The sequence below is a fragment of the Plectrocnemia conspersa genome, unplaced genomic scaffold (genome assembly GCF_051122295.1).
Source record: "Plectrocnemia conspersa isolate PC_06_02 unplaced genomic scaffold, ASM5112229v1 ptg000003l, whole genome shotgun sequence".
NCBI classification, from domain to species: Eukaryota; Metazoa; Arthropoda; class Insecta; order Trichoptera; family Polycentropodidae; genus Plectrocnemia; species Plectrocnemia conspersa.
Genome location: NW_028277167.1, coordinates 26,964,529 through 26,992,220, shown reverse-complemented (window position 1 = coordinate 26,992,220; position 27,692 = coordinate 26,964,529). Strand labels below are relative to the sequence as shown.

At 30.2% G+C, this 27,692-nt stretch overlaps 2 protein-coding genes and 1 long non-coding RNA gene across 8 annotated transcripts in view; 1 reads left to right on the top strand and 2 right to left on the bottom strand.

Moving 5' to 3' along the window:
• Arms (Ankyrin repeat-rich membrane spanning) overlaps positions 1–18,884 on the bottom strand; it is a 70,503-nt gene extending 51,619 nt beyond the window's left edge. For 2 of the 4 annotated variants that reach the window (XM_088183327.1, XM_088183328.1), the window contains exon 1: positions 12,981–13,487. In XM_088183327.1, the coding sequence (XP_088039453.1) occupies positions 12,981–13,427 (447 nt within the window). In that variant the 5' untranslated portion in view covers positions 13,428–13,487. Of the gene's footprint in view, positions 1–12,980; positions 13,488–18,729 lie in introns of those variants that run through there. The other 2 variants (XM_088183331.1, XM_088183337.1) reach the window with 2 other exon arrangements.
• Positions 13,572–20,187, top strand: LOC148237154 (uncharacterized). Its single transcript, XR_015809144.1, has 2 exons — positions 13,572–13,733; positions 20,013–20,187. It is a non-coding gene; the product is annotated as an uncharacterized LOC148237154 (long non-coding RNA).
• A 401-nt stretch (positions 20,188–20,588) lies between these two features.
• st (ATP-binding cassette transporter scarlet) lies at positions 20,589–26,838 on the bottom strand. 3 transcript variants are annotated; one of them, XM_088183360.1, is made up of 12 exons: positions 26,716–26,838; positions 24,647–24,791; positions 24,483–24,581; positions 23,705–24,012; positions 23,405–23,643; positions 22,026–22,218; positions 21,830–21,964; positions 21,475–21,702; positions 21,276–21,411; positions 21,101–21,206; positions 20,940–21,040; positions 20,589–20,870 (listed from the first exon to the last, which is right to left on the bottom strand). In XM_088183360.1, the coding sequence occupies exons 1-12, from the start codon at positions 26,737–26,739 to the stop codon at positions 20,695–20,697; spliced, it is 1,890 nt and encodes a 629-aa protein (XP_088039486.1). In that variant the 5' UTR covers positions 26,740–26,838; the 3' UTR covers positions 20,589–20,694. The 3 variants fall into 3 exon arrangements, with proteins under 3 accessions (XP_088039486.1, XP_088039484.1, XP_088039485.1); XM_088183358.1 differs by lacking the exon at positions 26,716–26,838 and adding an exon at positions 24,858–25,060; XM_088183359.1 differs by lacking the exon at positions 26,716–26,838 and adding an exon at positions 24,858–25,060 and having other exon boundaries at positions 24,647–24,788.
• Between the last annotated feature and the right edge of the window lie 854 nt (positions 26,839–27,692).

Genomic DNA, 27,692 nt, shown 5'->3' with positions numbered 1-27,692 from the left:
AAAGCTTTTAAATAAATACCACATACTATTTATATATTAGCCGTTATTTTTATTTGTTTTAACATGACAGGCGTAAGCCCAATGTGTTACAACGGGGTAAATCTGTACCAACTGAAGAAGTCAATCAGATATAATGAATACCTACAAGTAAGTATTAACCACCAGCCAAAAATTATGGGAATCAGTGACATATATATTAATGATTATAAATTATTATGTATAATATATTTTATAACCAATAGATGTCACTGCAGCTGGGGCCGATTTTTTAGAATAGCGCATTTTAAATAAAAATTTGATTCGAACCCGGAACCTCAGAGTTACTAGTCTGAGACATTATGGACTACGCTATTCCGTCCTCAATGCCAATACAATGTCAAATAGATTAATTTTAGACGCGTTTCAACTGTCCAAAAACACGTTTTTATAAATGGAAAGTTGGGTTGAGACACATATTTTTTAACTGATGCAAAGCATAATGCTACACCTGGATTTGTTTTTAAAAACAAATATAAAAATAGTTAGGAATGGAAAAATAAACATTTTTAGTAAACGCTTATATTATTTTAAAGTTACTCAAAACTTACATTTGGAATTTATTTTTAAAATAATGTAGCGCTGTCTCTTTAATGGACAAATATTATGAAACGCTCCATGAATAATACGACTGTACGATCCTGTCGTTTTAGCGACTCTTTTGCGCGCCATTTCGAAATTTGTAAATATGTGGGGGGCACATATTCATGCCATATTTTTTTAAATATTATAATTTAATAAATTCAAGTGATTTACAGCCTTAAATTATACTAAATAACCATATTATTAAGCTCAAACGTATGGCAGCTTTAGGTGCTCAATGAGTACTGCCATCTGCATTTAAAGGGTTAAATTTAATTATTCCGTAGTTATAATTAGAACTTAATGACATAATTAATGCGTTACACGTGTACATAATGATAATTACATAAAATTCGATTAATGCTTTACACGCGTATATAATGATAATTTGATGAATGTGTTACACGGTGTATGTAATGTGTTATTTTCGTGGAAACTATATACATTACATTGAATTAAAAATCACGAGACAGTAGTATCAGGTAAAAGTTCTAACAATTTATTTATTTCTAAGGTACTTACCACATTAAATTTGTAGAAAAACAATTTACAAATAATAGTAAGGACTGATTATATTTTCACACAGAGTTTCGAAAATTCTCGACAACCTTGTCAAAAAAACATTTATTCAGAGATTATAAAAGTTTTTATTAATAATCATCTGAAAAACTTAATGGCAGTACATTAAAATATTTATATGTTTTTTCCTATTTTTCATCTTGATGGCAAAATTTGAATAAGTACAGTATTTTATTATCAAACTGTCCCGTATAAGAGACGACTGGTTTAAATGGGTTAAGTAGTTACTTAAAGGGACCTGAACAAAGGATACGGTCGGTGCCAAAATGCAATGTCGAAGGATCGGAGTATAATACGATGGAATGCACAATTGTCCACCAATATTTATTAGACAATAACAAATAGTATGTTTGAACATGAACATTGGCCAGACGATCAATAAAAAGGGAAGAGCGAAAGACTTAACTCTAAAAAGAGTATATAATAGAACACGGGGTACCGAATTCACTTCAATCAAAACTTGACACTTCTACCACTTCGCTCCCGACTTGGAACATATTATTGAAATATATTATTTTTAAACATTGTTTGAATTTTAGAATATAATATAGCAAATTCTGATAAATTATTTTAATAGCACATTTTAAATGTAACATTTCCACGGGATTATTTCGTATAAAATATAAATGGATTCTGTTACTAAATTTAATATTGAGAAACGCTGCTCTAAGTTGAGGAAGTCGTATTATAATAATAAACTGTACGTTTCAATGGAATCGATAGCAAAAATGTAAATTTTGCATATTCTAAGGTCAAAATATATACAAGCCAGTAAACCAATGCCACAAAACTGATACACGACACTGAATCACAGACGTAATGATGTTCTTATCTATGATCAGATTCGTCATTCGGTCAAGAGCGCTAGTGTGCAATAAAAAAAGGTCAGGTTACAGTAATTAAAAAATGTCAGATTACAGAAACACATATCGCACGTTGAGGTCAAAATCTACTCTGATTTCAATGCCAAAAGCGGAAAAAATTGTCATAATAAAATAATGACAAGCGTCGAAAAATGTTTTACCCATAAGGGTTAGTATATAATCACGCGAGGTTATTGTCGACGCCTGTCGCGTTTTGTTTCTATTTTTGTTTTTTATACTGATCGACCTCTAGCTCAGGGTCACTGTCGTCGCAGTCAAGTGGTTTAATTACACACATGGATGATAGTGAAAATAATAAACTGCATAGTTTGCGGATAGGCACCTGATTAGAACCAACAATTTTCATTGTATGTAAATTGTTATCCATAATCCGAGATGAAAATTAGCAATTATATACTTCAAGCTTAAATTTATTATATGTATGTATATACTTTAAAACTCCAACTATAAGAAGCATATTAAAAAAATGTAATATGTAAATAGGTAAGTAGAACGGTAAAAACATATGCTTGCTCGGGGTGGAGTAACTATTTCACATACATTTTTGTTTAGGTTCCAAGTTATTAAAAATAATATACAACACATCGTAACATTTTTTACAATATTCGTGGCAGGTTATTATAGTATATTATAAATAAAAAACTAGCTAATAGTCCAAAAAACAGTGATTTCGAATTAGATACAATTTCGTCAGCGCAACGACCGGAATTTTAATCGCGTGAATCGATTTTCGAATAGATCTTTTTATTCGTAGAAAAGTGACCGCTTTGGGCGGCTTTGTATATATAACATTATACCCAGCTGTGTGTTTTACGACTTCTTAAAATATCTAATGGAATCCTGCTTTAAATAGTAAATGTTTATAACAGATATTCTTAGATTAAAGAGATCTTAATATAGAAGTACAACATTTTTTTGTCCATATCTCCTGCTTTTAACATATAAGCGACAAATAACGTCTGCAAGGTAAGAATACTATAAAAATAATAAAAAAAATTGGAAGGGCTATTTTATAGTAAAAAAATCATTACGCTCATTATATGTAACGAAGAAAAACAAGCTAATTGAACGGAACACGTTTTTTAAATAATGACCGGATGCCAAATGGACAAGATTAATATCGCAGATGATGAATCTGCAAGAATAATTATGTACATTATATTACTGCAAATATATAAAATAATTATATAACAAGTTCTTCGTTTTTATTTAGAACATATTTCAATCTTAAAATTGTATACTGTTAATAATGAATAATATTTTTTAACATTTAGTTAAATGGGTAACAAAACCGCAACCGGAACTAAAATATTACAAAAGACAGGAATGACGTAATCTATTATAGTTCACAAGTGGAACGACTCGTCCGCCGACGTAAAATGTTGAGCACCGCTGCTCTGAAATCGTCAGTTTTAACGCGAAACAGTGACACGAACGCAAATTAGTTCTGTCACATTAGACACACATAAAAAATCTCATTGCGCGGCTTAATTATGTAAATCGAAAAATCTCGTTACGCCGCCTAAGAACATTTTTTTATTTTATTTTTAAAAATATTATTAAAAATAAATACACGGCACATAATCTAAAACTATGCCTAAAAATAAAGCCTCTTATGCATGATCTTTCAACACATAGTGAGGGATAAAAATAACTTCATCGACGCCAACGAAATTTTAATCATGTAATTTATAATATTATATGTACCGCATCGTCGGGCACATTTTGGCCAAATTTAACCTGTTCACTACCATGACGCAAGTTCATATAAAAATGTTTTGATAGTCCTGCTAAAAAGTTTGATTAATCGATTTTTAAAACATCGTATAAAATATGATTAAATATAATCTGAAAAAATCGAAACACTCTCATTTACGGGTCGAACAGGTTAAAAATAAACATAAAGGTATTTTTCAACAGTTGCATATACATCATCACCGTCTAAATTTAGTGATCCACGCTGACATCATAAACTAGTTTGAATTAAAACCAATCTATTCAGTAATTAATGTTGATAGTTTAAGCGTTTAGCTGAAGCCAGTGTATGACCCAAAAATTCAATGTCAATAACTCAAATGAGCCGCTTTAACTCGTTATTGCATAAGTTTATAGATCATATAATTAAATAAATAGATAATGAATCTGGACATCGTCCAATGTGCATTGAGAATGTGTCTATATAATGTTGAATTTAAATTATTTAGCAGACAATCAATAATATAGAATCGAGGCAAAAAGATCGGGAGAATAATAGAGGTACTAACCTTAAGGGTAGTTCATCAAGTTAAATCTAAGAACTTAGTGTATTGCTATTGCTTACTCCTAATCCATTATCTTGCCAATTGAATAAAATGAACGTGCTGCAACTGACATTATTTATTGCATCGAAAAAAATATTTCTACGACTTCAATAATTATAATATAATAAGAACTCGACAATAATAAAAAGTCTGGTACAATCACAAGCCATTAAAATTGGCGAGATGGTCGAGAATTGAAAGAATCTTCACTACCCTTACCAATATGTTATCGTCACGCCCCCACTTTATGCGCCGGCGATTTAAATACTTCTGTCTCATAATTTTTTTACTGTTATAGGATACCGCCGTCGTCTTTCGGACAATAGATTTCATGATGACATAGATAAATAAATATATTTATATTTGATCAACTACACATCACTTTAACGCGAACCAAAGATTCATTCAGGTCAAAAGAAAATTGAGCAATACACTACAATCAATAACGTTCATAATGGAGTGCATGCACGTGTTTGTTTCATTGGAACAATTCCAACTGTACGTACACAGATAGACAATTTTATATTTCCTTCATTATTTTGCAACCATACCAGCTATAAGCATACGCAAGCACTCATTCAAGAATAAAGAAACATAGAAAGGAGGAAAACTGCTTTGTACTATCAGTCAGGTTTCGCTCCACTTTTTCACAAAACCGTAGAAAGTGGCGTTGTACGCACTTCCAGTGTTCGACAATATAATGTATAAATCAGTCTAAAGGTTACGTGAAGAAAATAATATTATAAACATGAACTGAAAATTCGAGCAGTAGTGGAATTAGATTAGATATTTAGTAGCGTGCTATGATTATTTTATGAGCAGCGGTAATTTTTCAAGTGGGGGTATAAAGCCGATAAGCGTTAAACAGTATACTCCGTTCCGAATCATTTGAAGCGAATATAACGCGTTCCATGAGAGATGTCTATTCACAGACTCTATCGGTATGTGCACAAGTGTTCGATCGGAATGATGTTCATTATTTGCGATCGTTGTTGTGCCACAGTGGGTAGTGAGCTCTAAAAGAGAAATACCCGGAAGGGTAAAAGTAAGTGATAAATAATTCATTAGCACCACGAATATTATAAAAATCATAATTATCGTGTATTACATAGACATTCAATGAAGTGGTATTCTGTTCTATATCATTTCTGTCTGTTAAATATACTTTATATTTTGTAAATATAGGATTGGTCTCGAGGCTCGACTACTTTGCTCCAATGTCTCGCGAAATGAGTCACTTTTAAACGTTTCACGTTACCGTAAAATTATGACGAAGATATTTCTCGGCGAAATCTCAGATTTCGTTATTATGATACAAAATATAAAACTGTGATAAGGTGTCTTGTCTAAGATATCTGATTACTGAGTACCATATTTATTTAAAGTCTGATCTAAAGAATAAGGAGTTGTGAGTGTTTCCGTTATTTTTTATTTCTGTGGTTAACCTTGAGTATGCGTTAAACTATTTTTTTCCTCATTTTGTTGTAAAAAACATTGGATCATGGCTTCCTAGTTGCAATCATAAAGTGGTTATAAGTAAAAACAAGGATAAAATACAACTGTTTACTATTTAATAATAAAATTAATTTTAACTAGTTGGTTCATTTTATTCATCCTTTAAATTATAATGCGCAAAAAATGGAATATTCTAATTGTATTTTTAATTTTTTTTAAAAAAACTACCACTAGTCAACTTTAACCCCCCCCCCCTTTAAAAACGCTGAAATTCTGAATCAGAAATTCTCAATTATCCCTCAAAGAAAATCTGAAAAAAATATCCCGAAAATATTTTTTTAAATACGTCATTTCAATGGAATACATTTTCCCGGTAGATATATATATTTTTACTAGTGAAAATATAATTTATCTGGCTAGTGCTTGAAAAATTGTATGATTTCAACTTTTCCATAATTAGTAATATATACATTTATAGTCCATCCAAGATGTTAACGCTCATCATCATTGTGTTGGAAATAAGGGTGTGTATACGCATGCATGCATACATATACAGTTTTTCACAAATTTGTTTACACCGATAGGAGAACGTTACGAATACTAAATCAGGGCTGTTTTAACCCATACGTTAGAAATTTAATTAATTATTATCATGTTGTGGTATTTTGCAATCAATAAAACAATTCCTGTAATATTCTATTGGTATTTTTTTCAATATTATATTAAACATATATTCAACCTGGAGAGTGTTCCAAAACTGATCTCATGTTTTTGAGTTAAATATGTATATAAATAAACAAAATAAGCAGGAAAGTGATATTTTACATTTTCCTCAACAAATTAAATTAAAAAAGGAAAAATTAATTGAACGTGTAATTTCATATGGTCACCCTAACATATTTCTCACCAATACTATATCGATGAGCGTTCACATTTTGGACGGACTGTACGTACCTATCATTATTTATTCACATTTAAATGTGAATGTAGTTATATTTTCACTAGTGAGGGTTAAATACATTTTCACCAGTAGATATATATTTCTACTAGCGAAAATATAATTAACTGACAGATGCTAATATGTTGCTCTAAAATATCTATGAAAATAAATTTGACAGTTGCGAAACTTTTTTTTTCTATTCAAACCCAAACCTAACCAAATGAAAGTTTTAAAACTAATTATAATTTTATAAATTTCATTGGATCGAGTCTAAAATATATATCTCAGGGGAAAAAAGGCTGAAAAATAAGTATCTCGCATATTGCTACACAGTTTGTCTACATTTCGATATTACACTATGTTTTAAAAATATGATAGCTATCTTTACTGATATTACTATGGACTTCTAATATAAAAGAGCCGATTAAAGTATATTCGAACCGAATTTCGGTCAACAGGAAAGCGAAAAAACAATTATCACTTCACGGAAGGCAAAAATTCACGTCAAAAGCAATAAAATAGTGTCGATAGTGATTTATAGTGTATAGATAGTGATAATAATACAGATAGATAATATACAGATAGGGATATTAATACTTCGTTTCTTTTAACAGAGTCACTTTGAGGTATATTTCGTCATTCATAAGTGAAAAAGATGTAACAACTTTGGATGTACGCCCGCCCCACGCAGAAATGCAGATATACGTTTAACATACTTATCATTACTCCTTTCAATATTTTAAATTATAAATATTATATTTTGTTTATGCTGAGGTAGTAAAAGTTATAAGCTATCAAAATCAATAATTTACCAATCGTTATCGTTTATGTATGTATAGCGATAACAATTTGAAGACGTCGAGATGGAACGTATAAGCCTCAAAGTGACTCTGTTAAATGAAACAAAATATAGGGTCTTATTGTTCTGTTTTGTTTTTTTGCAACATCGTCTTATATGCTTCATTAAGCATAATACAATTTCGTTACACAAAAAAATGAGTCTATATAATAAATTTTTGTATTGTCATCTGAATATTTCTCATCCTAGATAATATTTTTTGATTGTATAATGAAGTTTTTTTTAAATATAATATATACTATAACATTACTTAACGATTCAAACATCACTACTCAATACATGATTTATTGTTACTCAAATAGTAAATGTGGCGTTTGCTCTAAGGTTACAGCATTTAACTCACACTTTAAATTAAAAAGTACACATCTGCTAAACAGTTTGTCATTGGTTTTAATTGAAGGCGGATCATTACCTTTCTTGCAATTACATAAACTATAATATTTGCACTGCACGGCCACTTAATCAAGCCGTTTTTAATGAGAAGTGCGACTTTGAAATTACAATGGTGGTATACCATTGCTAAATTGATTGCGCGGATCCTTCACATGTGTGACGTCAATGGGGTCATTGAAATAATTAAAATACTACATAGATAACAGATGCGACGTGACAAGGGGGAAATGTATTAATTAATTAATAATATGATGATCAGCTGTCATCACGCAAGTCTTTTTTGTTTCAAAAGAAGATACACGCAAATATTTTACACACCTGAAACTCTGTCCTTCGCTAAAATTACATAAACTATAATATTTGCACTGCACGGCCACTTAATCAAGCCGTTTTTAATGAGAAGTGCGACTTTGAAATTACAATGGTGGTATACCATTGCTAAATTGATTGCGCGGATCCGTCACATGTGTGACGTCAATGGGGTCATTGAAATAATTAAAATACTACATAGATAACAGATGCGACGTGACAAGGGGGAAATGTATTAATTAATTAATAATATGATGATCAGCTGTCATCACGCAAGTCTTTTTTGTTTCAAAAGAAGATACACGCAAATATTTTACACACCTGAAACTCTGTCCTTCGCTAAAAGTTTTTCACTATAGAAACGCGATCGGATCGATGGTGTTGGCCAGATTTAGAATTCTGGCGATTGGTATCTAGCAAAAGTTAAGATTCAGGGGCGATTTACTATTATTACCCTTGTGGACAATCAGACTTTTAAACATTTATTTGTGAAGCTAGTCTAAAGTATGTATAGCCATTAACATATATATAGGTCTATAACGTCGTGAGGATTAATTAGACTTAATGTTTTATCTGATCGGTCCAATTTAAAGTCTAACCATTTAATATAAATGCTGACCATCTACTATTAAAGTAAAAATTCTGGCCCGAAAAATACGAGCCTAAAATTTATAATAATTTTAATTACTTATAATAAAAGCATTTTAAAATCTATAGTAAATCAAAATAAGTGCATGGTAGTTGTTAATCGTATTATAATTATTTAATAAATTTACATATATGTGTATAGAAGAGCGACAGGGTGCAGAAACACCGGCTATATACAATTATAAAGGCCAAACAGTTCAGCCTCAACTTTGTCGTGACGTCACGAGTATCAGGGCAATCAATGGACAGTGAACAGTTTAAAAACGTTCAAGCTCGCATAGATTTAATCTTTAAAAATAGAGAAAGAGATGTCAATAAGTGATTGAACTAATTTACTATATGCTCTTACTTTTAAGCTTAAAGTAGAGCATTGAGAAATCTATTATATAACAAATAAAAATCATTTTAGAAAATCCCGCATAAATGTAAAAGCATATAATTACAAACAAAAATAATTTATGTTTTAAAGTATGTAGTTAAAATGTTTTTTTTTGTTATATACATACATGTTTGAGTCCTCACTAAATAAAGATCACGTAAAGTTATCTTTTGTTTTAATTTAAGCACAAATAACACAGAACTGCAATATTTATAATTATATGTATTTATTTTTACTAAAAATATTTATAAATATTACAATATTCTTATATTAAAAAACGGAATTGAAAATTAGATTGGTAACCCTCGCTCTGATGACGTCACGCGCGAGCTGTTGGCACTTGCATAATAGTAAGTATTGGATGGAGTCTCTCTACTATAAGGGGAGCTAACAAAATATTTTTCAACCCTTTGCTATGCTAACTTTAAAAATATACTATTTATTTTTATTAAATGAAAAATTAATATATCCATATATATTTAAAAATGTTATTATTTATAACATATTTTGCACCTCAGTGCAATTGACATGTTGTCAAAAATAATTTATAAATAAAGTCACGATAAAAAAGGTGTGTTATTATAGCATTTACAAGCTTAAATAAATAAAGATTATTTTTAAATATCATTCGCTACCTCTACAAAATGATTTTGAGTGGTCTCTTATCGTGTGTATGCGGTTGCATATACGCTCACTAAGCACTTCTAGATTTTTTTTAGTAACACTGTTTGAATGAAATGTTACACGTTTATTTTAATTTTTTGGCTTCTCTCTGGAGCTAGCGCCCCAGACGACCGTCTGCCCCTCGGGTAAGCCCTGAGACTAAGTCAATCTAGGTTTTAAAAGACTATCAACAATGATTATGGCTATAGTCTATAGTTCTTGATACATTTACCACCCTTTTTGTGGATCAGGGTGATTTACGCGAATCAAAAAATATCATTCTATAAGTCATTTACTTGTGTTGATGTTTGTGTACTTTTAATTATTGTTGATCCACAAAATAACAATATAACTCTTTGACTGGTTGACAGTTGTTGAGTAAATCAGTTTATTCTTTAGTATGGATCAGGTGTTTTAAATTAAAGTTAGTCATTAGTTCCAAAAGTATACTTCAGTTATAATCAAGACATTACAATAATATTTATTTAGAAATTGGTATCGATATTTTTTATGAAGGACTTAAACGAATTACCTAATTCTTCATCATATTCGTGAAACATTTGAAGTAATTTTCGATAAAAAAAAATACATAAAAAAACGAACGAAACTGAAAGCCAAATGGCAAACACGTCTAGTTTATTTGGCTCTAATAAAAGAGTGCAGTTAATATATTTTTCATTTTCAGTTTCTATCACATATTCTAGTACAGTAGTTCTCAACGTTTTTTCTCTCCCGTACCCCTTGATTAGACTTTTCATTTACCATTACTCCCTCTCTTCATTACACCCACCCAGTGCCACAGTCGAAACGATCTTGTGAAATATTTTTGGCAACCCTACCCTATTTTTTTGGAATAATGTTGTTTTTTTTTCATTAAAGTGTTTTTGTAATTTTATATAAAAATAATGAAAGAAAAGGAGGAAATTTATTGAGATCTCATCGGGGAAGTTTTATTTTGAATGAAAAATCTATTTTGGAAAATTCTAATACGTATTTAATTATTATTATACCTATTTTAATTTACTTACATGGCGATATGTGCATCATAAATTGGAGGTACTTTTCAAAGAATGAAAGTGAAAATTTAATATAAAAAAATATAAGAAAATGAGCTGCGAAATTAATTTTTTTTAAATATTTTATCAAAAACTACTGTTGGGGACTATTTATTCATTTATTATCACTAAAACTTGGCGACACTCGTTAACACAGACGTGACAGTGGCTGAGAGTAGCACTATTTTTTTGGGGACTCGACGGGAAGACAACGGCCGGTGGTGCCTCGCCCACCTGCTTTTGATGACCGGATTATTTCGCAAACGAAAATTGAAAAAACGTTATCAAACAATTAGATATTGTCAACAATTGATCAAATTAAAATCACATTTGAAAAATATAGACTAAATTTGATTTAACATAGAAAAGTGGTAGTATTTCGTCACGATAACGCACGGCCATATGTGGCGATGATGACCTAACATAAGCTAAATGAATTGAATTAGAAAAATGATGCAATAGAGCAGTTAAAAACATCCCTTAAAGCATTTTTTTGCATCAAGATCAACGTTTTACTCCAATGGTACTAATAAGTTGATAAAAAGGTGGGAGATTGTTATAAGAACCAATGGAAATTAAAAAATTAAATCAATAGAAAAGTTTTAAAAAAATGTTTTCATTTCATATAAAAAACGTAAGAGTTTCGCATCAACCCAATAGTTCACTTGTTATTAAAATATATGCGAGGGTTCGATTATTGCGCAAACAGATATTGCGCACAGCGAAAATTTCGATCATAGATGATAATATATTTATTAAAAAAATGTGTTTATGATGTGCCAAAGACAGGTTACAAATGAAGATGTAACAGCTAATTTGATCGAAATATCTAAGAGAACTTTATAAGAAATTTATAAGAATGTTAAACGTAAAAATCGTTATAACAATATATTTTAAACCATATTTTATTGATAAAAATATGAAAAACAATAAGTATATTTATGCAAGATCCAGCTCCCTCGATTTGATTATAAAAAAAAGTTCTGGTTTTTTATTGCTAGATATAGAAAAGGCCTTTGATATAGTATGGCAAGACGAATTAATGTACAAACTTTTAAAATACGGAACTCCCTATTAAATTATCCACATTTTACGATCTTACATGAAGAATGGAAGCTATGTTGTTTCACTAAATAATACATTTTCGATACCGCGTAAAATACCAGCTGGTGTACCTCAGGGAAGTATACTTGGATCGTTTCTCTTCATTTTATATACTAATAATATTCCAATTTGAAAAAAACATTAAACTATTAATGTACGCTGACGACACGTGATCTTAAAAATATTGAAGTTAAACTACAAAAATTCCTTGAAAACTTTGCGAGAGTTAAATGCCTGGATATACACTTGAACTCCAGACTTATTAAATTTAACAAACATATAACTGAGCTCCAATCAAAAGGGCTTGGTGCCATTGCGACAAAAAAAAACCATAAAATGCCTAAACAAATATCGCTTTGGTGCAGTAAGTTGAATAAAAAAATGTTGTGCAGTTCTTAAATCTATCGTATACAAGTGTTATTTTGAAAAAAATTGAATAGAAGAGTACTCGAAGTAATAAAAGAGAAAGGTGGTGCTACTAGATATTATCATTTTAAATTAAAAATGTGCAAAAATAAATTGTTGGTTGTATAATATTATTTTTACTTTTTTAAATTACATAAAAGTGTGTAGAAACTATAAACATATGAAAAATACTGTCTGGTCCAATTATTTTGTCACACCCCTGTATAATATTTGCTATTGTTTGTACCTGAATGTGTTTGGATCAGTTTGTATCCACGATGCTACCGGAAGTTGATATCACATTTAAGATATTCACACAGTTTTTTTACGCGTACCGTTAATGTTATCACGAAAAAAATTGCACACGTATAACAAATGACATCATATACCTCGTTAGCCCTGTGAGTCACGTTTTCCGAGCCCCATCTTCCGCGAAGTTCCTTCCACGCTATCAGATGGGGGATGTGAGGCAGGTGAGGCAGATGAGGAAGATGGGGAAGATGAGTTCTCTTGTGTCTTCTCGGCGGGGGCGTGAGAGCTCTCGGAGACGGAGGAGCTGTTACCGATTCTCTCCTCAACGGCTGGAATCTAGACCTTAGCTCTTCCCTCAACACTTTCAGATCGTCCGCTTCGTTGTCAGAGTTGGTGTCTATGTCTTGATCTTCTGTTGGAATGCTTTCGAATTTGTTTGAAGATAGGGACTGTGTTTTGCTGAGCAGTCTCGATAGGGGTCTCAGGATGGTTCTGTCTATGGATCTGGATCTCAGCGGTATATCTTCCGGGCTGATGTCTGGGTCGGAAGTCCGCTGCAGCAGACTCCTGGACGCGTCGGACATGGTCGGTTTTGGTCATGTGGCGGATGACGACCGATTCGCGGCAGAGTCGCGGGCATCACTATCGCTGCGGGCGATTCTTTGGTTACGATTCGCGATTAAAGTCAGCCGGCGCTGTGGTGGGAGCGAGTTTCGCGGATTGGCGTCAGTGTCGGCTGGCGACTGGTGTTGGTGTGACTGGTTCGTGGCACGCGATAAATATACACGAAATAAATGTCAGCAGTGCTAAAGACCGATTGGGAAGAGTGCAGTGAAGTATGCAAGCGGTTTGCAGTCGTCGCGGAGGAAGATGGGAGAGCCTGAAGACTGGTAAATTTGGTGTGAAGTGGAATAATCGAGTTCACCGTTGTCTGTGTTGGTGATATGATTTAATGTAAATTTTATTACAAACGTAATATAAACACCAACACGAAATATTTGGGTCAATTTTCAACATATACTGAGCATTGTAACTCAGATGACAGGGGTCGGTAAAATATGTTTTTTGGGGTAGACGCGTATGGCATATCGTATAGTATATATTCATAGTTTCGATCGTATAAAAAATTGCATTAACTCATAAATTTAGAACACAATAAGCTGTGTGAATTTCATGACACCAAAGCTCACCGTTCAAGAGTTTTTACTTATTTTCTGCTTTGTTGCTAAAATTATGATACGAAGTTTATTTATGGGATCTGCACTAAAATTAAGGATTGAAAATCATTTACTAATACTTTACGACCTGATCGGGCCTTTATACTTTAACCCTTTGTAGTCCAAAGTTTTTTTTAATAAGCGTTGCCCCCAGTCAAATAATATAATAATCATTGAATAAAATAAAAAAATAAATTATTCTGTATTATATGAAATAAATTCTATTTTAGCAAAATTTTCTTTAGAAATTAAATTATATATTAATAATATAAATATTATTATATTAATTTAAAAAATATATTATTTAAATTGGAATTTATTTTTTATAATTATATGGAATTTAATTTATAGTAATTCAAGAGGTGTATATTAATCTTATTAGATTATGAAAGTTTATTATTTATAAGTATATGTAGATATAAATTTATACTAGCAAAAATATAATTTAACTGATATGCTGCTCTAAAATGTATATGAAACTCAATTTGTCAATTGCGAAACACGTCCATTTTCTGTTCAAACCCAAATCTAACCTAAAACGAATTATAGTTTCAGAACCTTTATTAGCTCAAGTCTAAAATATTTCCCTCAGAGGAAAATAAGCAGAATAAGAAGTACAACCAGACGTCGCATCTCGCATATTGCTCTATAGTTGGTCTGTATTTTGTTTTAAACATATGATAGCTATCCTTACCGATATTACTACGAACTTCTGAATTCAAATAGAATTTTATCACAATAGGAGGGCGCAAAAACAATTATCACTTTTCAGAAGTCAAAAATTCACGTCAAAATCAATAAAATCGTGTCGGCATTAAAATTTTATTTTGTGCTCTGTTTTGTAATTAGTGATTATTACATAATTATAATTCAGATAGATCATTACATATGACTTTTCCCTAGAATTTCTAAAGCTCATAAAAAAATAATAATTAAAAAATCATTGAGCTATGTCCCTCATATTAATTTGTAATTACCTAAATAGATTTTACTAATCTACATAATTGGATTTGAATCTAATGTCACAATAATTGTGTTTACCCCGTTGTAACGCATTGGGCTACGTGTCATGTTATAAAAAAACACGTACATAAATCTGAAATTTATTAGTAAAAATACTTTTGACACCTTAGGCTATATATAGCTTGAAGATAACATTGCACAACAATTTTTTTGCCAAATAATAAACGCTGAACAACACGTTTCATTAGTCAATGGATTAATATTGAAAAATATTTTTTTTATTGGTAAAATACTTTTCATTAAAATTAACGTCCTTTCTTCTGGGTATATTTTTTTATGCATAACATAGTATTCTATTTCAATTCGTATTATAGAATGTTTTTTTTTTTTTTTGAATAACCGATGTTTTGGAACATGATATTAGGCTAGCCAATTAATCTAGCTGAGATATTTATAAGGTCATTTTTACAGTAAACTTTTATGGAAATCCGAAAAAAATCTATGGCAGTTATCTTGTTCACAAAAATCGTTTTCACTTATGTATGTATATGAAAAAATAAAATTGAATTTTTTATTTTGATTTTTCCGAAAAGTTCCACAGCAATGCTTCAAGAAAATATAATATAAAAATTGAGACTTATATATTTTTATATATGTCTCAAAATGTTGATTACCTTTAGTCGAGGTATAAGAGTTTTATATAAAAACGAATTAATGTTTCATTGATTGATATGTGAAAAGGGTCACATTAATATTATTGGTATTTTTTTATTATTTTAATATGTATAATTAGTAACGAACCTGACTATAATCTTGTACAATAACTTGAGCACTTACTCGCAACCAGGGCCAAAACGTCGGACACGCGATAAAGGCGAGGGCTTGGAATTTTTTTTAAATCAATGTAACAAAATTGTAAAAAATCTTTAAACAAACAATACATTTTTAGGAAAAATATCAATTTTTTCGCTGCGTGGAAAATAAACAACGTATTTTTCCTTAATTTTGGGGAAAAAATATATTTATCTGGTACGCTGCCTAATGAAGAACTTATGGTATAGATTGAAATATTTGTATGTTAGGATATTTCTATATAAAATTGACTGTAAAAATATAACGTAATATTTAACATTTGAAACAATACATTCACTCTATTGTCTAAAACACTATGGCTTCTAATTCTTTTATTTTTACAATTAGTTTTCCTATATAAAATATTTTACTTTTGCTATATCAAATATTGTATGCATGTACATAATCTATAATACGTAATTCTGTAATCGATTGAACAACTATAAAACTATAAATAGAGCTTCTTTAAAATTTAATACATACAAATCGGCCTTGAAAACGTTTTAGAGACTTAAACATAAATCAATGGTTTTGTCAAATCAACTGTCGTAAAATATGTTTTTTTTATACATATATGAATTCATGACATTTGGTTTTTATCATTAGCTAAAGGAAAATATGAAACTTTTCCTACATAAATCTATTTTTAGTTTTCCATGTCACTAAAATCAATACACTATACATATGTTATTTAATAGGTATGCATATTCAAATTTGTTTTATTATTTTTAATATTAACAACTTTTATGTACATATATAATTTTATGAATGGTTTTAAAATTTGCTAATCCCATATTTTTTAGGACATAAAAGTAAATAAATATAAAACTTTGTAAATATACTATCCAGTGGTCTTAGAAAATGTATCTAAATAAATAAATTTTTCGAAGGTTCTCTTTCGAACTATTTCCGGGGAATATCTATAAAAGCATTTTTGAGACAGCAGCATAGTTTAAGAACCGTAAAAAATAATTTATTAAAATAAATTAGGAACATCTTAACATAATGGTAATATTACATTAATTAATAAACTACATTTCAAAAAAATAAATGACAGCGTTCATTAACGCTTACGAATTAACTCTATACTATAATTTGAGTCATACAGTAATGATCTATATCGTTATTTCGTTTATATTTTTAAATATTATATAAAATATCGTTAAAAGAGGAAGACAGATATTGATAAATCTAACAATATTTTCAAAGAAGAATTATTATAATACGTTAAGCTGTGCAGTGAGATATTTTAAACAATATTATTGACACAATAAATGCCATAAAACTGTGTGGACACATATTCTATGTAAAAAAGTACTAATTTTAAATGTTAATGTCAAATTAATGTATGCAATTAATAAAGTTATTAGCTAGTAAAGTAATAAATACTTTATTAATGATTGTAAACTTGGCTAAATTTATTTAAATATTTTTTTGCTAGTAGTTTTATGTGTATATATAATAGTATACTATCTGATTTTATAAAATACAACAATATTTAATAAAAAAATTCTATAGGTAATTCCTACATGCAACTTTTGGTTAATGTATGTATACTACTTTTATGAACCCTCACAGGATTTTTAAACGGATTAAATAATAGTTAATAAAATAATTATACAAAATAAATAACATTTGATATGAAAAATTATCATAACGTCAATTTAAAAATAGAAAATAATTGTTAAAAAAAATTGACATACTACTTTACAAATAAATGATTTTTCAAATGAAGAAAGTGCTTCAGTTATTGAACCCTCTGTTTGCAAAATATATGTAACGTTTGCATTAAAGTGATAAGATTCAGCGATAAGATTCTAAAAACATTTGCTCTGGAAATTGTTTTCAGAATCTTCAAATAGATACAAGAGTGCAAATGTTTGACAAAATAAACCGCGGCATTTGTTCTTAAAAAATAGTAAGGATTACAAGATTATCCCGTTATTGATAAGACAAGCTAAATATAAATAGATTGTAGCTTTGCCAAATAATATTTATAAATATAAGTGAAATTGATTATAATCGACACTCAATTAGAATGTGACAAGTGTTTATAACATTTTAATTGATTCAGATCGCCAGGTTGATCGTTGGTGCCAAGTTTGAATAAGAAATCAATTATACAATGACATATATGTATATCCAGGCAATAAAAATGTCATAAGACACTTCCTACTTTGGTTCATAAATTAGTTTGGAACACTGTGTGTAAAAACACAATTTTATCTATTAATGTGATGCAATAAAAATGAATTTCTTAAGATGTAACACGATAAGATAACACATAGTTGACGGTGTTGATTCAAGGCGTGTTTTATTGATATTTTATAGATAAATATATTATTATAATCTATATAAACTATTGAGTGTATATATCATTTATATTGAGTGTTAATTATGCGTTTGGCTTATGATTAGCACATTAAATTGTTGAAATTATAGGTTTTGTCATACATAAATGTCATATTTATATTACGGACTGGTTGCAAATAATAAATATTTAATTATTTTTCATATTAAAAAGAGGAGATAATTTTAGTCAAATTTCAAACATACATAATTGTAATTATGTAGGAATGTCACGAAATGTTATTATTTATAGATCAAACAAACTTGTTTATATAACTTCAGATAACAAAAACAATGCTAGATGAATTAAAGTGATCTGATCGAAATCATTAAACATATATAAACATTCAAATGTTGTGAACAAACAAACAAATATATCAGTCATATTTCAACCGAATTTCGTATTATCAAACATAAAGAACTCTCTTTATATGAATTTATCTCGGTTTTGTCGCGATGTTTAAAGATAAGATAAAAGGGGCCTAAGCCCCTTGGGTCTACTTACGTTGTTGCGCTTGACCGGGGGCGCAGCTCCCGCTGCACTCATTCAAATCCACACGCAAAATGTGCAATTTTCGCCATTGACAGAAATTTTTTCGTTGCTATAGACGTTTGGTCATAACGCAACATTTTCCAACCATATGCGTCACAATGACTAATTGTGTAAAATGTGTTATAAATATAAAAATAGCTCTTTAAATTATAAATATTACTTTTTTATTAGATTTTGTAATATATTAACATAATTTTATTTTTTTATAATGTAATAATTTATTAGCAATCTCACACAGATCTACCCCCCCTCTCCCCAAATGCAAAACCGAAAATAATCATTTATTTTTTGTATATCTGTGTTAGATAAATTATTATGTTGCTGTTTGAATTAATATTTTTAATATCTTATAAAGTAGTCTATAAATATACCTAGCAAATTATTACATTTATACATAAAAATACACTACTGACAGGCATTTCACAATTTTAATAAAACGATTGTTTAAGTACATAATTAAATGTAATTGATTAACTTTGTTGAAAACAAAATACATGTAATAAATCAGTGCTTCCCAATTACTTTCATGTCACGGCCCCCTAAATCCAACATAATTAATTCCCGGCCCCTAAATTTTTTTTTTCCAGTTAATGGGTTTATTTGGCAGTAATTATTACAATTAAAATACACATATTTATAATACGCAATATTCCTGCACATGCGCTTACATCATCTTCTCTGTGTATATAAATATGTTTTATATAATGTGTTATTATTTAACAGACTTAATTATATACATTCCCTAAATATGTAATGTGGAAATATATTCATAAATTAATATTTGTACTTTCTACTGAATCTTTTTGCGGCCCTCGCGAAAAATCCTACGTGGCCCCCAATTTGGGAAGCACTGCAATAAATAACTAATTTACACAAAAATTGATTCATGCATTTAATTTAGCTACTATAAAATAACACATACATATAATAAAATATTCAATTATTTCATCTTTATTCAGAGTCTGGTATCGTCAAGTAATATTAAAATAAATGGAGTCCATGGTTTCTGGACTTTGTTTCTTGTGTTATCTGAATTTTATATGGGTGTGGGTGCAAGTCCAGATGCAAAATGCGCCAAATGGAGTCATAAGAAAAGCTGCGAACGCTGAATAATCGATAATCCAAGGTTTTCGGCTTCACTTACACTTACATTTTTTTAGCTTTCATGAATTTGTCCTTCCCATTAAATAATTCGAGATAGTTTTTAAGCAAATATTTTTTTAACATTTTTTTAGAGCCCGGGATGCTGAGCATTTTTTGGCCCGCCCCGACAATAAGATGGCTGGAACAGAGGATAACTGCACGTCTTGTTAAAAATGGTATCTATGATCAGTCTAATTAAACGCTATTTTAATAAAAATTGAATATAATGATTATTGTAAGTTTATCAATAAAATTTGAAAAATTATACTTCTAAATTTATTTATTTTAATCACGCCAGTGCTACTCAAGTGCCGCCAAGTTTTGGCCAAAACAAAATCTATATATAAATATAAACAGGCCTCACAATTTCTCAAGGGAAAGCTTGGATGAATGGCAAATTTACAGTTCATCGCATTACACAATTTCTTTGTGAAAGCTTAAGTTTCAAGGGGTTTCCCATTTTGAGAGACCGACCGATAATTACAAATGATAATTAAAAAAATACTAATTCGATGCGAGGCCATCATTATTTTTTCAGACGTCTCGAAGCTTATTAAAGTCTATCCGTTCAAATGCTGAATTCTGTTTTGCAACCAAACCATTGTCGTTTTGCAAATTTTTAATAGTTATTGTTGAAACCCACACACTACTATAAAATTAAACAGTAATAAGTCAAACAAATTTATTTTATAATATTAAAATTAATAATATAAAATATTGTATAATAATAAAAAATCACTTTAATATATATATATCCAGGTATTTAATATAAATTTACTTTTTCTTTGTTCGGCGGTTCAAGAATGTGAATGCCAATAAATGAAATACAAAATAAAGCACCACCATTGCAATAATGTTTCTATAAAAGTGCGACTCTGAAAAACTATAATTTTCAATAACCTGTCGACCGTCTCTCAAACAAGGTAAGTTTGGCTCTTCATTTATACAAGCTAGAAGAAAGCACATGTAAGTATAATAAATTCACCAAACAATTAATAGTATGAGAATAACAGACATACTTATATTAGTTATATCTTGCCATTGAATGATCGTCATGGCTTCATTTGAATACATCAACCAAGATAGATATTGCAACCACGATGCATATACAGGTAAAGAGCTATAAATATCAATTAAAGATAATTTGATGAAAAATTTCATAATGATTTCTGCAATTTACCTTAATTTAATAAACAATCCAGATGTTATCATCAAAGTGTAATCGAACGGTATCAAGTAAGCCATTGCTAATGATATTGACTCAAATGCGCACGAAAACATACACCCTGAAGTATGAGTTACAATTTATTATATGTTATGTACTTGGATAATAAATATATAGCAAATATAACTACCACAAGCTGTTGAAACATTCATAACCATTGCTGATATAATCATTGTCATGAAAAATGCATACGGAGTAGCTCGAAGTCCTGCTAGCCAATATAATACAACTCCGAATAGAGCTGGTTCTAATATCAAGCCTGGAAACTAAACCGTTCTATTAGTATTATTAATCAAATTATATTTATAATTATTAATTCATAAATTTACCAATGAAAACATTTTAGCTACATAATACGTTCCCGTTGAATATAAACCGGAGCGATACTCTCTCACTAACAACGGAAACTCTTGTGGAAATATTGCTATTGTTGAATACATTGGAGTGAATGTGTTTTCTGATATCAATATGAACAAAGCTCCTTGTACGGATTGTATACCGTATTGAGTTAAGAAATCAGTTCCAACGAAACATAATCCTGCCATTATACCTATTGCCTATAACATTTTATAACGGTAAGTACATTTGTAAATATATTTATGTTATTGATATTGATTGCAAGTGTAGTAATAATAAAATCTCTCCTTTAAAGTATTCAAGAAAATAGGAATAGAAAAGCCTTACAATTTTTTGTACGGTCCTAAAAGTTTGCACCGATTTGTCTCTCAAAACTTGAAGAAGACTTCTATACGTTAGCCAATATAGTTTAGTCCACCAAAATGCTTCTTTAAAATCACTCTTACGTTTTATATAAGCGTCCTATAAAAAATATTTCTTTAATATTACAAAAATAAAAATAATCCATTAGATATAATATAACCTTTGACGTTTTCATCATGTGAATTTCTAATTGTATGATGCATTCTAATTCTTTCGCAGCGTCGCTAACTGAAAATACGTCGCAAATCCTTTTTATTGTGGCTCTGGCTGCGTCTTCAGATCCCGGAGTGGAAGCTAATGTACTTATGAAGAAATCAGCTGGGTTGTAATCTTTTGGACACGTATAACCATTACTAAAAATATATTAAACAAATTTATGCTAAAGTGCAAATAAAACATCAACGACATTTATTAAGTAACTTAATTAACACCTTTAAAATATTATTTTTATAATTTTTATTTAATAATACGTATCCCTTAATATTAATCAAATTCTAACCTAACTGAAAGTGATGTCTATCGTGAAACAAAAGTGACTATAAAAGCATATTCACGTAAAAGGTCAAGAGAGCTTTCGAAACAATAGACAGAAGTATAATTTTAAAGAAATTAGAGATTAGAGGTATAAGTGAAATAGTTTTAAGATGGTTTGATAATTATTTAAAAAAGAGAAAGCAATAAGTTAAAATAAATGCTTATTCCAAAGAGAAAATAATATCTCACGGTTTACCACAGGGGTCGAAATTGTTGTTTATAGTGTATAATAATGAAATAATTAATAATATTGAAAAATGTAAGATACATCTTTTTGCAACGACACATTAATATATTGCATAGGTGATAATGTTATAGAAGTTGCGATAGCTTAAATAATGAATTAAGTATAATAGGAAGATAGTTAAAAAATAATCTACTTAACCTAACTATGGCGACACTTCGTTCCAGCCTGTTGGCCAATGACCAATACAATTTTTTTAATTTATATTACAAACACGTGTAAGTTGCACATAAAAACACTTTGCTACAACTATGTATAACAATTATATATAAGACAATATAATTATTATATGTACAAACTGTGGGACTACCCACATAACTGACCATAATAGCAAAGGTGCATTGCCAAACAAAGCACTGGTGAAATCATAATTTTGGAACATTCAATAATTTTGAGAGTGACTAATCACAAAAGCACATCTTCACATCAAATTTGAATCATCTTTTAATGGATGTATTTGACTTCCATAAGCAGAAGAAATAGCAGTGGACCAAGATTTGAACATTGTGGCACTCCAGAGTATATAAAGTACTATGAATATAGTAATAAAATATCAAAAACACACACATAATAGTATTTAATTTGAAATGAGACATTTTCTTATACGTCATAAGGATGTTTGTATACCATTTGAAACATAACATATACATATTTCATATTCAGTTATAGAATAATTCATCTAGCAAGAGTTAGATCAATGTGAATATAATATCCATATCACAAATTTTAAATAAACTTTTAGACACGCAGTAATATTTTACCTTTCAAAAAAGTTTAATGCATTTTGAGGAGTTCCACTAAAAGCAATTCTTCCATCAGCCACTAATAATAGTTGATCAAACATTGAAAACAGTTCTGATGAAGGTTGATGTATTGTGCATACAATCGTTCTACCATCGACGGCCAACTTTTTCATCATTCTCACCAACTTTTGTGCTGTGAACGAATCTAACCCGGTCGTCGGTTCATCGCAGAACAATATAATTGGATTTGTTAGTAGCTAAAACAAATAATCACATTAGGTATATCAAAATCTTTATTATAATTACATGAAATCTTACTTCAGTGGCAAACGCAAGCCGTTTCTTCTCACCACCTGATATTAACTTTTCATCTCCTTCTTGACCGATCCGAGAATGTCGTACATGTTGCAAACCAACTTCTTGCAATAGTTGTTCTACCAATTTGTTCTTGTCTTTTCTGGAATTTCTTCTATCCATTTTGAGTTGTGACATAAAAAATAAGTGTTCTTCGACCGTCAGACATCCAAGAAATAGATCATCTTGATGCATGTAGCCACTTAAACGATGCATGTAATTACCTAAAGTTCTTCCATTTACCAAGATATCTCCATCACTTCTAAATCCGGCTGTTTGAAGGAAAGCATGTGTTACCCAATTATGTAATGGAAGACAAAGCTATACAACGTTGGATATAATGCATAAGATTGTTAAGTATTTGAGCAAGTTGATTGAGCTGCGGCTGAATTCAGTTGCAAGGACTATATTTAGGGTTATTTTCCAAAAGATATTAAAAAAAGTGGATTTCAACATTGAAAACAAGGTTTTATTTATGTGAGCCTTGCACATGAACATGCTTCTTACTACTGCGCTGTAATATTCACTCTTTGAACTTCATTCAAAGTATGCTTTTTCGGCATTTATAAAACTTTTGCATAATATTCAATATAAATGAATACATAAATAACAGAAATGAAAAGTTTTCTTTTCTAGACTAAACAATAAGATGCTTATTTGATAAAACTACTTAATATTTAGGATATTTTGAAGGGTGCCTTAATATTACGTTCAATGATGTATGTGTATATTTTATACATACCTGGATTTCTATAAGCTAGAGCACTCATAAGTGTACTTTTTCCAGCCCCACTAGATCCCATCAATGCTACTAGATTTCCTGGTTTAACAGCGCCATTCACTAAAACATTATTAACAGGTTATAAAAGCAGAAGCATGGTTTTTAAAACAAATAAATAAACTAACCATTATTCACAATCTTTTTGAAGTTTTTTTGCTGCCGATGGTGAGCGTATACACTAAGATCTCGCCAAACGAGAGTTGCTCCATCTCGATCCGGGGCCCATTCTGAGTAGCTCCTCCCCAAAGATAAATGATGTTCTCCATTCTGCTATGAAATCACAAATATATAAATTAAACATATTAACTTAATATTAACATTATATAAGAATATTACTGCGAAGCCGTTTATAGCAGTTTTAGTGGTGTTTATTATTGTTTCCAATAGAGGAATGTCTTGAGTCATGATTAAATTATGTTTAATTATTGATTTTATTTAAGTAGTCATAGATTAATATGGTTAAATATATTTATATAATGTAGGCTTAAAATGAAATCCACACAGATAACATGCTCTCATGTTACTTGGTGCAAACTGAGTCCAACAGATATGGTGGTGGAGAAGTGGCGGGGAGGCGTTCAAGGAAGCCTTTCAAAAATCCAGTGCTGTACGTAAAAATATATTAATTAATGATTATAAATTATTAATGTGTAACTCAAAAGCTAATAATAAAATTTGTATTGTAGTAAGAAATTCACATCAGCAAATGATGATCTCTGGCTTATAATAAGCTGGATGAAATCCAGCATATTTTTTTCTACAAAATAAGAAATGGAAGTAGTTTAAATAAGTAAAATCACAAAACCAATAATATACATATATTATCTAATAATTAATAATTTATGAGATATTTTGCTGCAATATTAAATAAAACTTGATATTTTCTTAAACTTAAATAAATATTTGTGAATATGAGTACAATGTCACATTGAGACTTAAAAATTTTGTATATAAAAATTTCGCTAAGCCCGTTGGACCTTACATTAACAGAAAATAATATTCTTAATAATTTTCGGGATAAATTTAATACTGCTTTTTTATATTTTCTTTGAGGGATAACCCAAGAATTTCTGGTTTAGAATCAGAGACGTCATTTCAGATTTTTTTAGGGAAGAGGGCAAAAGTTGGCTAGTCAGTAGTGATTTTTGGATTACTCCCTGTATAAATACACATAAGATGATAAAGGAGTGCAATAGAGGATCGGGAAATGACCATACGGTATAGTTGGTTCAAATAAATACGTAAACCATTCGTCAAAGCCACTCGCGGGAACCATAAAATGATTCTTCTGCATTTGACATCGATACCTGACACTGACACCAAGCCGATAATAGTGTGGGAGAGCGAGGAACCCCTCTTGAGGTTAAACCCCAAACCCTTGAGAGGAAGTAAACTTTCGGACTGGCCGTCAGAGGTATGCGATATGCTACTTATGACGATCAAAGCATCGCAGATGATCGCAAGCAGGCCAAAGGGCTCGACCCTTTGGGAACCGAGGGCCAAGGCTGCGACTGAGGCAGCATAAACATCCCCCGAAGATCAGTGGGGTGGTATTGTAAACGTCTCCTCGTGCGCTCGAGAGAAATACTAACGAGACTCTGATAATATGTAGTACTACGGGGGGTAGGTCTCACTCATCCGGCTGGCAAAAGCTGGGTGTCCCCCCGTTGGGTTGGACTCGTAGAACCCAAGTACAGTTAGACAAGTTGGACTCGTAGAACAAATCATAAATATAAATCAAGTAAACTGCTTTAAAACGTAATTCAAACAATAAAAGGTTACTCACGGTTATAGTTCTCATTGGAATGTAATAATCAAGCAACGATTCGCCAGGATAGTACATTGTTTAATATTTATTTTTGCCCCCTTCATAGGACGCCAATGTTTGACGAGAAACTTTCAAATACAACTTCACTTGATATTCGATATCACACGAATGTCAACTATGTATATAATTCCGCACGATGACCCACGATCTTGGCAGTGAAAACTTACAACTATTTCATGAAACCAACTGAACTGCTGAAGAACGGTTTTTCTTATCACAAACTTGGCTCATGCGCATAGAAGATAGTACAAGTGATAATGTAAAACTATTTGCATAGAATTTAATTCGCTATCACTAGATCAGTGCTTCTTAAACTACATAGTTGAAGTATAATACAGGATACAGAGACAATATTTATTTGATTACCTTTGAGAATCCTGCCAATTGCATTTTCACACCAATAAAATGTACACTTTTTTATAGAATTAATAATTTTATAAAAGTCTAAATATGTTTATTAAAAGCAAGAATAAAACAACAAAGTACTGCTCTCATTCACAATTAAGAGGCCAATGATTAATATTGTTATCAGAGTTCTAGTTTATAACATGTAGACCGTGATATTAACATCCAATTATTAATTTAAATAAGTTACAGAAATATAAATTAGATTTAAATATTTTTTTATATATTTAAATAATAACAAAAAAATATTTTAACAATATTTTCCTAAAATATAGAGATGTTAGGAAATATAAATAAAGGTCATCATAGCGCAGTGAGTCATAATGGTCAGTTTGTAGCACGATTGTAATTGTTCACCTTTGAATCCTGCGTGGCTATTGTGCGATTTTGGGTACTCTGCACATATTTAATGTTTATTATAAAGCTAAACTATTGTCGTTTGTATCATAGATTTTTAATGACATGGTCAAAAACCATACAAATTGATAAGTAATTAGCTGCGGTAATGTTTTAGATTACTTATTGTTGGAGAAATTTTGTCTTTCCTCCATTTCCATAGACGAGCTGTAACTGATATCACCATTCTTTTCTTATCGGATCATGAATATTATAGTAACATGTACATGAAACGATAGGCTTATCTTAAAAATACGCAATTACTTCATTATTTTGCATTTAAACACGTGCTAGACCAACAATAAATATGCATTTAAAAGCTTTAATTGCGCTGGAAAGGAAATTAAAGCGTCATATCGTTATTCCACTACTTCTTATACGATTATTTTGGGTTAAAACACACATGCGTGTTATCATACAGAGTTCACTACTAATTTTTGAGGTTATACATGTTACATAGTTAAAAATAAACTATATTTATTCGATGCGCGGATATAAAAGGTCAAATACGCATGTTTTGTATAACTGTCGAAAATACTTTT

Excerpts from the sequence above, each read along its gene's own strand:
- st (XM_088183358.1), bottom strand. The coding sequence starts at position 24,926 with ATGACTCAAGACATTCCTCTATTGGAAACAATAATAAACACCACTAAA. Across the intron at positions 21,703-21,829 it reads TTAGGACCGTACAAAAAATT|GCAATAGGTATAATGGCAGG; the intron begins GTAAGGCTTTTC and ends AAAATGTTATAG. Across the intron at positions 21,207-21,275 it reads GAATGTTTCAACAGCTTGTG|GGTGTATGTTTTCGTGCGCA; the intron begins GTAGTTATATTT and ends CTCATACTTCAG.